Source organism: Lolium rigidum, chromosome 6, assembly GCF_022539505.1.
Source record: "Lolium rigidum isolate FL_2022 chromosome 6, APGP_CSIRO_Lrig_0.1, whole genome shotgun sequence".
Taxonomy (NCBI): Eukaryota; Viridiplantae; Streptophyta; class Magnoliopsida; order Poales; family Poaceae; genus Lolium; species Lolium rigidum.
Window position 1 is genome coordinate 234,709,200 of NC_061513.1, and position 12,012 is coordinate 234,721,211.

At 45.1% G+C, this 12,012-nt stretch overlaps 1 protein-coding gene across 3 annotated transcripts; it reads right to left on the bottom strand.

The window, feature by feature from the left end:
- Window positions 1-1,910: 1,910 nt before the first annotated feature.
- Window positions 1,911-10,280, bottom strand: LOC124660587. Of its 3 annotated transcripts, XM_047198412.1 has the most exons (5): window positions 9,824-10,280; window positions 9,363-9,483; window positions 8,776-9,215; window positions 5,162-5,307; window positions 2,486-2,974 (listed from the first exon to the last, which is right to left on the bottom strand). In XM_047198412.1, the coding sequence occupies exons 3-5, from the start codon at window positions 8,862-8,864 to the stop codon at window positions 2,529-2,531; spliced, it is 681 nt and encodes a 226-aa protein (XP_047054368.1). In that variant the 5' UTR covers window positions 8,865-9,215; window positions 9,363-9,483; window positions 9,824-10,280; the 3' UTR covers window positions 2,486-2,528. The 3 variants fall into 3 exon arrangements, 2 of the variants coding, with proteins under 2 accessions (XP_047054368.1, XP_047054367.1); XR_006989913.1 differs by lacking the exon at window positions 2,486-2,974 and adding an exon at window positions 1,911-2,089 and having other exon boundaries at window positions 9,363-10,263; XM_047198411.1 differs by having other exon boundaries at window positions 9,363-10,280.
- Between the last annotated feature and the right edge of the window lie 1,732 nt (window positions 10,281-12,012).

Here is a 12,012-nt window from a genome sequence, read left to right on the forward strand (position 1 = left end):
TCGGGCTGACCGCCGCCCAAGCTGAGGCACACGTCGGCAGCAGCTGCCGCTTTCGCGGCTTCGGCTTTCAACGCCTCAGTGGTGCCTTCTGTAGTCGGCCGTCACCATGGTGCAGCGGCGTTTCTCCTCGTCCCACGCCTCCTGCGACATGGTCGCCGGCTTCTCATTTGGCGCATGCGCGGCTTCGCCGGCACCGCCGGCGCCTTCGCTGCCTTCACTGAAGCCTTTTTCTTCGGCGGCATGGCGACGGCGAGGGTTTTTCTCGTTGGAGTCTGGATGAGAGATGGAGCGGCGGGCGGGAGAAATGAGCGGCAGAGGGAAGGGGTTCGGGGAAAAGCATGTATAATTTTGGAATGTATGGCTGACACGTGGTTCCCACGCCTAAAATCATTCGCTGCGTGAGGCGCCGGCGCTTTTTTGGGCGCGCTAGCGTGAGCGCATTTTTGATTCCGCCCCCAAAATGGTGGTGGTAGAGCAAGTCAGTAAAGAAAAAGAAAAAAAAAAGGAAAAATGCTAGAATTAGTTAATTTTGACATGTTATTTGTTTCAGAAAGTGCAAATATGGCTCACTATGGCGGTGCCATGGTTGACCGCCAATAAGATGAAGCAATTAATACACAGACCAATCTGACCATGGTCGGTATATTTCTCTCTTTTACAATGGGTATATGCTGATCTGACAATCTGTTGGGCGCTGATTTCATGCCATCTATATATTAGTCTGACTATTATTTCCTTCTCTTATTTTACGATGATAACTAATTAATCGGATTATTTAGTTGATTTCTTTCCAGCCTTGTATTAATCTAATTATTGCAGCGTGATCTCTTGCCCAATGAAAATTGATGGAAACCAATCAGGCGAATTGATATGTACATGGAATCGTTTTTTTTATGAACACACATGTAATTTGTGAAAAGGATACTTATGGTATAGAATTCAGTTTAACCGATTGTATCGGGCGAGCTGAAAATTTGTATTAATGCAGGATTTGGTCCAGTCGATTCAAGTTTTCACGGTTTGGCGCCAACCTTGATCTATCCTTCCCGCCAATCCAATTAGCAGCGCTAAACTGCTCCAGCGCCTCCTCTAGCATATAAATAGAAGAGGCCCGAGACCACCATTTGCTGTGCTGTACCACCACCATTTGCCGTGCTCTACCACCACCATTTGCTGTGCTGTACCACCACCATTTGCCGTGCTCTACCACCACCAATTGCTGTGCTGTACCACCACCATTTGCCGTACCTATGGCTCCCACAATCCCACTCTTTAATCCTCGTAGCTTCTCTGACAATCTGATTCTCATCTCTGACGACGAGGACGACCAATCCCGACAAGTCATCGATCTCTCCGATGATGAGGGCGACGTGATAATGGTCGAACCTGACGACCAAATCGTCGTTCTCTCTGATGACGAGGCTGGCGAGATGATCTCCGGCGACAGTGGCGGAGCTGGTATAGTTGAACCCAACGAATTTCATGAAACCTTCACTAGTTTGCTGTTTAACTTGTCTCATTAGTAGATGATTATCACATAACTAGTAGAGCTGAACCCAATGATCTTTTGGTCCAGCTTCGCCCCTGTCCGGCGACTCACCTGAGGATGGCGACTCACCTGAGGCTGGCGAGATGATCTCCGGCGACAGTGGCGGAGCTGGTATAGTTGAACCCAACGAATTTCATGAAACCTTCACTAGTTTGCTGTTTAACTTGTCTCATTAGTAGATGATTATCACATAACTAGTAGAGCTGAACCCAATGATCTTTTGGTCCAGCTTCGCCCCTGTCCGGCGACTCACCCGAGGATGGCGACACCAACTCCGGTGACTCACCTGAGGATGGCGACACCAACCCCGGTGACTCACCCGAGGATGGCGACACCAACCCCGGTGACTCACCCGAGGATGGCGACACCAACGACACCTCCACCAAGAGGTCCAAGAGGCCCAAGAGGTACAACACATGGTGCCACCAGGACCAACACAAACTGATGGATACCATCACGGAGATGCGTGAGAACAACTCAGGAATCATGCCCTCGGCGTTGCAAGTCTTTACGGCGCTACAGAAGGAAGGCTCCCCGCTCCTGCGCACCGGAAAACTTGATAAGAATGCCATCTACCAGAAGATACGGCATCTCAAAAAAAAGTTAGAAAAAAAATTGCATGGTCGCAGGTTCCGCGGGCCGCGTGCTCTACACGAAATAAAGATAAATGAGCGCTCCATGAAGATGTGGCCAGAACTAGTTGTCGAGAAGGAGGCACAAGACGAGTAGAGGCAGGCAGCACGGCCGTAGGCGGAACCAGGGTGTAGTTCATCTAATTTTTTATGTTTTTTTCTTTTGGCAAATAAATTTTATGTGCCAACTTCATTAGACTCGTATCGTGAGCAAAATATTTAATATGCGTTGCACTTAACTTTTCTTATGCTATGTGCTTGCGCCATCCCACGAGCCCGTACTCAGAGCGAGATCATGCTTAACTGAAAGTGCAAACAGCTAAACTAACTGAAGCTCAACGTCTAGATTAAAAAACAACTAACAAATCACCCTTATAATCAAAAGCGGGCCGGTCGGGGAGATCGAGGGCCTCGTCGCGGACCATCCACGCCTTCGGGTTCCCTGATTGGATCCAAGCAGAGCTCGAGTAGATATCGTGTCCACCGGAGGAAGGCAGAGACAATCCTTGCCCAGAGAAGGGAAAGGTGCAGTCCTCGCCCATAGTGCCAGCGTTCATGGCCGCCTGCGCTAGCTTTTCCACGTCCAGGCCCTGGGTGCGACCCAGCCCTTTGTTGTACATGCGAACCAGGGGAGGCACGAGCTGGGCAGTCGCTGCAACATGCCCATCAGGAGGGGCGTCCACTCGATCCACCACCAGCGGCCAAGGCCGCACTGAGGTAGTGTGCCCCAGCGCGACACGCCTCTCGGCACCACCCCTCCACCGTCGAGCGGGAGCAGCTGCCGGCGCAGCACCTGCACGGGTGTCCGGCGGCCGACGGTGATCGTCTGGAGGAGGGCCACGCCCGCCGCCATTGCCCCGGCCACCGCTGTCTCCACCTGGGTCAGGACCCTGGCCACCGCCACCCGAGGGTCGGCCGGCCTCTCCACATGTGTCCTCCACGCGAACAATATGGACCGTGGTGTCGTAGTCGAGCAGGGCAACTTCCTCCACTATCAAGGCCTCCACCGGGAGCGGCAAATCATCGCTGTCGTCGTCAAAGACTGCGAGCCAAAGCTGCTTGGAACGAGGGAGCCCGGCAATGTTGTCCGTCCAAGCCGTGTTGCAAAAGGTCCCCAGGTCGGCGCGATTGGCTGTATCCGAACGCTCTACCCAACCGAAAGAGCCTAGGATGCACCTAGCCGTGTCGAGGTTCCACGCTATCGGCGGGATGCCCACCACTTCCAGGTGAACGCAGAAGCAGAAGCGGCGGCGTGTCGCCTGAAGCTGGCGGTTCCACACGCCAAAGCAGAGGGTGAAGTCCCTTCCGTCGAACGGGTTGGTGGAGGCGATGAGCAGGATGTCGCGGTTGGCCCTGGAGTCAAAGACCAGCAGGAGGTCCGTTGGCCAGAACCGGTGCATGGAGAAGCGCCCCTCGAGCTCGGGGATGCGCTCGACAATGGCCGCCATCGCCGCTGCACAGCTGACCGTCCGCCTCGTGCTGGAGACGAACGCCACCAGGCCCCACCGGAGGGCTCTCTCCGTAGACTCCACCTCCGGCGTCCGGTAAATGATGCCACGCTCACAGGCCGGCCGCGCCGCCTCCACCTCCACAGCCACCTCCGGAATCGTCATCATCACTCCATGAAGGAGGAAGAACATGGGCTACAAACGGGTTGGGCCTGGTTTACCTCTTTGCACAACACAAATTTATGGTCTGGATGGTTCCTGATTGTTTTTTACCTCATGTATTTCCTACTTATGGTGCTCTGTGATAAGAATGTTCTGTTTTGAGGGGTTTTGGCTGTTGCTTAGTTCATTGTCTTGCTGATGTGTGCATCTGGCAGGAAGTAGACAAAGCCACAGCAGAGGCTCGCAAGGTAAGAGGATTGGGCAACGAGAGGCTGACGCTGCTAGTGCAACTAGGCTTGCGACATGCGTCGACCATGGCCAGTGTGAGCTAGCCATTCCTTGTGCAGTGGTCTATGTCAAAAAAAATTACCTTACTCACTTGTCGGTGGAAGTTTCATTGGTTTGTGAAACAAGTATCGTGCATACTCAATTTTTATATTGCAAGCTTATATTCGGTGGGAAAATAATGATAGAGAAAAACGTATAGGTGATTCTTACAGGAAACAGTTTAAGAATATTTTCCAAGGATAGTAGTTCCGTAGTTATAAAAATATTCCACGGCTGCTCTTGTGTAGGTTTATCTAAATGAAGAGTGATTCTATAGATCTATTAAGTATTCTCAGGCGATTCTAAGGTTTATATAGTGAATTAAAAGATTCATGAAAATAATTGAAAGCTTTCTGAAGCTTTTGTCTCAACACTTTCCTCTCGACATCTCAACACTTTCCTATCATTAGTTCTACCATTTTGGTGTCACCTTGATTCTTAACTGCTTTTGTTCATCTCAGCTAACAGCGACAGAAATTTTGAAGCTTACAAAGTAACCATGATAGTGTGGCTCGCGGTGCATTGAAAAATACATGTCTTGGTATGTTCTAATTTTCGAAATCGTAATCCAGCATGCGGGTTATGTTCCAGGCAATGTATCTTAATATATTCTCGTGAAATTTTTGCAGGTTATCTTTGTCACTGAACTTACAATGAATGAATACAACTCTGCTACTAATGTTAAAAGGCTAGCAAATTACTCGAAGATGCTTACAAATTATGCCTTCCTTATTACCTTTTCCAATTGCATTATGAATTTGTTTAAATTTTGGTAAAAAAGATTTGAACTATCCACACGAGCTTTTGATTCATTTCCTTGGTCATGATGGCTCTGGCATGATGCTATGATCTTGATTCTTGAACACTAGATATATGACCTCACAACATGTGCAGGCAATAAAGATAACCCTATGCATTAGTTTAGATTGATAATTCTTGTGGTGGTTTGTTTACTCAATCAGTTCACACCTGATCTCCATAGTTATCTTGCAAGAAACCTAAGAAAGTAGCAACGGAGGCCACTCCAGTAAAAGATGTCTCACCTCGATTTTGACGGAATCCTCTTGTGCATGCTTTGCGGATCTTGGAGAACAAGGACCAATAATAGAATGTGCATGAATTGGGGTTCATTATTGTTGACCAACTGGTACCTCCTGAACACTCAGTTTTTTGATCCCTCCATGGTGACCTACGCATAAGATTCATGCGGTTAGCTTAGCATTCTCATTCAATTATCTCTCGATATTTACTCAGCCTTCAGATGATGAAAGCCTATGACAATATTTTCTTCTGAGCATTCGGATTTTTGATTCCGTTGTTATCATCTACATATGAAATGCCTACAATTAGGTCAACCTGATCATCATCTTATTACTGGTTGCAACTACACAGCAGTAAGCTTAAGTTTATTGTGTCAGTTCAACGAGAAGCTAAAAGAGGGCCAGATCTACAGGCTCTAATCTTTCATGGTTGTTGGTCCACGAAACAAATACTGGACAGCAAACCACCTCCATAGAATCAGGATCAATCAGCATACAGGTTATGGAGGTTGTACCGGAGTCTGAAAACTTCCGCTATATGAATACGACGCAAAGACATTTTATGCTATTCTACCACGCACAGGAAACAATGTGCTCTTATTAGGTTTCCAGCAAAAAAGTCTACTTATTAAAACCCGTATTACCTACCTCTCATGCTCATTCAGATGAGCCGGACGACCAAAAGTAAAAAAAAGAGAGGAGTTGTGTCTGCAAACAAAACCACAAAAAAGAAACTATATTTTCTTTTCAATTCGTATTGCAGACCAAATCACGCTGGTCCAGCCAATGGGCTCTTTAGGGAGAAGCAGAAATCCTAGCTTTACATGGTGGCCTATCGGTTGCACACTTTATATATCACTGCAAAAGAACACTAACTGCACAGCCTATTCTTATTGAAACTACTGCCAAGACTGCAACCACAACACATGACCATATCAAACACACTAGCAAGAAGATCAACGATGAGGCTACAGATGTGGTTTCCCATCAGTTTGCTAACTTTTACATTCAAGACTACAATGTATCTATCTTATGTAATGGTAACTTTTTTTATCTTATGTAATGGTACCTTAGATGGACATCCTCATAATCCTCTGAGATTGCTTACCTAAAACTTTATGTATAATTATCCAGTGCATGAAACCTTACGTATAATTATCCAGTACCTAGAACTTCATATATAATTATCTAGCTTAGCAAGTGATGCAGTAGTTTATTAAATATGGAGTTTATCTGCTTTTTACTTCTTTCAAATGATGCAATACTAGGCATGAGCATTCGCATATCTCTGTGCTCTTTATTTCTTCCAAATGATGCAGTCATAGGCATGAGCATTCACATATAATATAGGCATCTACTTCCTGCCAGAAGGCAGGCACATTTTGTGTATCTCTCCTCCCAGTAAAACTACCATGTGTAATATGCATTTCAACTTGTAACTACCTAAAAAGCGCATACGTACATGCAGAAGTAAAACAACCTTATAAGACAGGGAGCACTGCCACTAGATACAACTTTTAACAGCCACTACTATTGCTTCCTTAGATATGTACATGTAAAATAAACACTCAGTAAATAAGCGTATACATATAGCTTCTTGCTATCAGCCATGTGTCACGCACACATGGAAGAGTAAGAGTTTAACAAATTATAATCCAGATATGAAGAGGCCACAAAGAAATCAGTACTGTGGACAGGGAGCACTGCCTTTGTAGTTCATATTTGTATCTCTGCTTTTAGCACTTGGTGATCGAGTTGGATTGACCACTCTCTTCAGGCGGAAGCAGCCTTCGATGCATACTCCGCGCGCACTACCAAGCACTCAAGCAGTGCATCGGCTGCAGCCAGGGACTGGTGCACGTCAGCATGAGGACCAGATTGGTGGGAGACTGAGAACTAACACCTTTGACTGGTGCAGCACCATGGCTTAGGACATCTACAATGTAGGCACTTAATCCAGGTGCTAGGATCCTTTTCCTTGTAGTTATACCAAAACCCCGATCGATCTCAAGATTTAGTGTGTCGATGCGAAAAGTTGAGTCGGGCGCTAAGCCGAATTTTTCCGCAATACCTAGAGCGACGAGCGGCAGACATTAGGAAAAAAATAGAATTGGAGGGTCATAATACTCCTTCCTCAAATGGAGTAGACATGTAGAAGAGAGACAACAACAACATCAAAGCCTTTCCCATGCAAGTTGGGGTAGGCTAGATATGAAACCCAACAGAAAAGAGGACCAAAACAAGGAGAAAGAAAGAAAAAGGAAAAAAAAAAGAAAGAAGGAAAGAAAAAAAGGGATAAAAGGAAAGAGAAAAGAAGCGAGTGACTAAGGTTCCGGCACATGGATCGCTGATCTTCATGCAGTCCTATCAAAATCCAAGACTTTAGGTACATTCCAATCCCTCAGGTCTCTTTTTATTGCCTCCGCCACATCAACTTTGGGCGTCCTCTACCCCTTCTAGTGTCCTCCATACTCTTTAGAGTTCCACCGAGCTTACGGAGGCCTCCGCTGGATATGCCCAAACCACCTTAGTCGGTGTTGGACTAGCTTCTCATCGATCGGTGCCACCCCTAGCCTATCACGAATTACCTCGTTCTAATCCGGTCATTTCTTGTATGGCCGCACATCCAACGCAGCATGCGCATCTCCGCGACACTCATTTGTTGGATATGTTGTCTTTTAGTGGGCCAACATAGTGCCCCATAAAGCATCGCCGGTCTGACAACCGTCCAATAGAACTTACCTTTTAGTTTTTGTGGGACCTTCTTGTCACATAGGATACGTGATGCATGCCTCCACTTCATCCACCCTGCATTGATCCTGTGGCAAACATCCTCATCGATATCACCATTGCTTTGCAACATTGATCCCAAGTAACGGAAGGTGTCCCTCTTGGGCACTATCTTTCCTTCTAAACTGACATCTCCGTCTTCGCCACCAACACCACTAAAGTCACATGGCATGTACTTAGTCTTGGTCCTGCTAAGTCTAAACCCATTTGACTTCAAAGTTTGCCTCCATAGCTCTAACTTCCTATTCACGTCGGCCCTAGTTTCATCTACTAGCACCACATCATCGAGCAAAGAGCATACACTAAGGAATATCTCCTTGTATATCCTTGGCCACCTCATCCATCACCAAGGGAAACATGTATGGGCTCAAGGCTGACCCTTAATGAAGAAAAAGGCAAAAATGATGGAACCGCACAAGATCGGGTGGACATTCCTAAGGAACCTTCACACTACTAAACATGTGGGCATTCCTAAGGAACCATCCCAAATGGGCGAAGATCTACAAGCGATGATTGCTTTTAATATTCTTCTCAGTTTTTCCAATAAGATATGTTCATTTCTTTGCCTTCTTACAACTAGTTTCATTTGTATTGAGAATTTTATGATGAGTGATCGATGTTCCTCTCGTTTGCATATAAGTTTCCATTTTATGTAACTACTATGTGGACAAAAAAATGCTCACATTACTAGCATATATGCATTAGTTACAACAACTAAAAGATGTAGTACAAAGTAGTGACTTTGTAGGGCATGCACAGATTAATTAAGTCCATGAATCACCCAAAGAGGCCAACGGGAAAAGATACATAAAGTTTAGCCATTATACCTGATGAACTCTGACCTTGGTCGGAATCCAATTGAAGCAAAATCACAATAACAGGCTTCCTCTCTCTTCTCCTCATGACAGATATGCATCGAGTTAAGTTATCTCCTCTTCTGCAGTGCAACACTAGCACAATGCCGTGACCCACATCCCTTCTGCTCTGCTGCACAGATTTAATCAATTGTCGGGCGCTTGGACAATTTTCTTCCACACGACCCATATCGGCGAGCATCTGGCGCTTGGAAAAAAAAACCATTGGAGACTCGACGAGCCTTTCCTCAACCGTTCAACGGAAATCCAGCTGAATCACCACAGGGAGGCGGAAGCTCTCCATAATACATTTAACCAACAGAATCCATCAAAAAAGTTTGGTACTACAGCTGAATCAGCGGAAACTTGTTGAAGCGGTACTCTAAATCTCTGGGATTCTCCCAGCTGCAAACCTGAAACATGTGCACGAGTGAAGAAAACAAAAGAAATTGGAATTGCCACAACCATACAGGATGCATCAGGTATGGCAGCTAAAAGATGTAGTAGAAAGTTGTAATTGCTCAATGAGCTGATGAGAGTAATTTACTGCTTCTCCATACCTTGCAATGGACTGAATCTGCTCGATGCCTAGCTGATGAGAGTAACTTACTGCTTCTCCATAACTTGCAATGGGCTGTAATCTGCTTGATGCCTAGCTGATGAGAGTAATTTACTGCTTATCTACAACTTGCAATGGAGATTTCATGAATTAGAGTCAGCTTATACGGTGCATCAGTCAGGAAAACATAATACATCTCTAAATGAGATACTAACTACTGATTTTAGTTTGGACATTAACAAATAATAATTCGATTGCACCTACTGGCTGAACAAGCTATGAACAAGGAACAAGAAATAATCAATTGCATCATCATCGGTATATGTGAGAACAAATTCGTCACTGGGACTGAACTCAAAAGCATTTGCAATCTTTGACAAAAGTATCACAGGAATTACAAAAATTGATAGTCCCCGTGTAAATCTGTAACAAGAGGGGAACTATACATGAGGAGGAGGGAACCTGCACTTGCTCCAAGGATGGCAGGGCCATGGAGTCGAGCCTGGGCGGCGCCTACGGCACGGAGAGCCGTCTGCCGATATTTCCGGCGTGAACGTGCGCATCAGCCCGCCGAGCGCGCCACTCTGCACGGCCCCGAACACCGTGGCCTCGATGTGGGTGGGCAGCTTCTCCATCCACGCTCGCACCCCCGTCTCCAGCGACCTGAAGCGGCCGACTCCACCGCCGCGGTCGACGAGGAGGCCATCGCCACCAGCGTCTGCCTCTTCTGCCCCACCCTTACCTTCTCGAAGCTGCCCGCTGCTCCGGCGAGGTTGCTCAGCGGTGATGATTTATCCCCTTCCTCGGACGCGAGGAATCGACCGGAATGGGTGAAAAATTGCGAACTGGAGTGCAGGGTCACGCCAAATCGCGAAACCAACACTAGGGGACACGGCGCACCACCGGCGAGCCCCGGTCCACACATATTCAGGGCCCTGGGGCAAGACGGCGAGAACGGATTTTTTAGAATGCTTTTTAACTCACACTAGTAAGCGTGCACGTGCAATGCACGTCTTATCCTATGTCATAAAAACATATATTATGATCTTTTGTCATGTATTTTACCGAGCCATTAATGACTAAGAGGTGTGAGAGCTCCTAAAACACACAATCCACAATTACATAAAATTTACAATCACATAAATGTATTTAGAATTAGTTGTAAAAATACTTAAAAATTAAAACTAAGCAACAATATGTATTATGTTTCTTCTTGACGGTCCATCTATGTATTCTTGATACATGGCGAAATATGAGTGACAGATAAAATAACTAAGCAACATTGTATCTTCTATTTATTCGCTGATGACGGTTCTTTCTTGAAGGTCCACTTTTTTATGCGATCAATAAGGCTTCGTGCAATGGCTGGGATATTGCTTAAAGCTTCATTTGCTTCATACTTCAGGATGTGAACCAAAAATCGCTTCCTTAGTTGAAAACCGTCCTATATATGCATTATACACATTGTTATAAAAATAATATGTGCAAAGTGTATGCAAATGAACATGTGTAAATACTCACCGTGGGTACTGGAAAATGTAGCAATCCATCGCACCATGAATGCATGAACTCAAAAACCAAATAACCCGACAGAGCACTGCATGCATATTATGTTACATTGCGGGTCGAATAAATACGTTAAGATTGTAACACATTGTTAAGATTCTTACTCGTCTAGATTTGTTGGAACTTTGGGAGCCTTGCAACCCCATTTAGTTATGTCATCCTTTGATGCAGGGTTTGCAACTTCGAGGGCAAGATTAAAATTATCGGCCACATTTTTAAGTATAGTCTTTGCCAAATATGGTATTGGAAGCGGGTCCAAAAAAGAGATAACTTTTTTGTGCCGATCGAAGACGAACAATCTGGAATAACCCAACAATATCCCAAGGCAATAAAATCTGCACCAAGACATTTAAAAATATAGTAATCATTATAGCAGATAATTGACTCTTAAGAATGAAGGATTGAATTCTTACCATATTGCATTCAGATATATGATACTCATTGCTATCGGGCCGGCTAAGAAACAAGCTCGAGCCAACCGAGCAACGTCGGGATAGTCACTACGACTTGGATCTCGTGCATATTGGGACATCAACTAAAATAATAATAAAAAACATTAGTATATGCCACAAATGAATCACATATAAATAGATTTAATATGTAGTTAAAGTAACTTACACAGAAGTTCAAATCCATGTAGTGGACTGGGACATCCCTAGCAAAGCTGGATGTCGTGCCACGCCGATATCCGTACAGCCATATTAAAGCAACTAACATCCATATTTTCATTCATTTTTAGTATGCTACTTATTTGTCTTAAATTAAGACTAATAGGATAAGGACTCGAACTTTTAACCCATTCGGTCCTGTAAAATTAGAATTATGTCAATTACAATTACAAGTATGCTCTCGCAATTTATTAGAACAATACAATAAAATGAAAAAATGTTGCTTACTCTAATGAAGGGATATCATCAACTGTGCTGATGTATAGGCAAAGTTCATCTATTAATTCCTGGTCCGTTGGATTGGCGGATGGTAACGAAGCAATGATTGCGAGATGAACCCAATTTGTGACCCTAGTTTCGATGTTTTGATGTTTTTAGGAGGTCCATCCACAATGACACAATCAGTAGGATCAAATT

Coding starts and splice junctions, on each gene's coding strand:
- LOC124660587 (XM_047198412.1), bottom strand. CDS start 8,864: ATGCATATCTGTCATGAGGAGAAGAGAGAGGAAGCCTGTTATTGTGAT. Junction 5,308..8,775: donor CCAAGGTCAGAGTTCATCAG/GTATAATGGCTA, acceptor TCTTATGCGTAG/GTCACCATGGAGGGATCAAA. Junction 2,975..5,161: donor AGGATTCCGTCAAAATCGAG/GTGAGACATCTT, acceptor ACACCCGTGCAG/GTGCTGCGCCGGCAGCTGCT.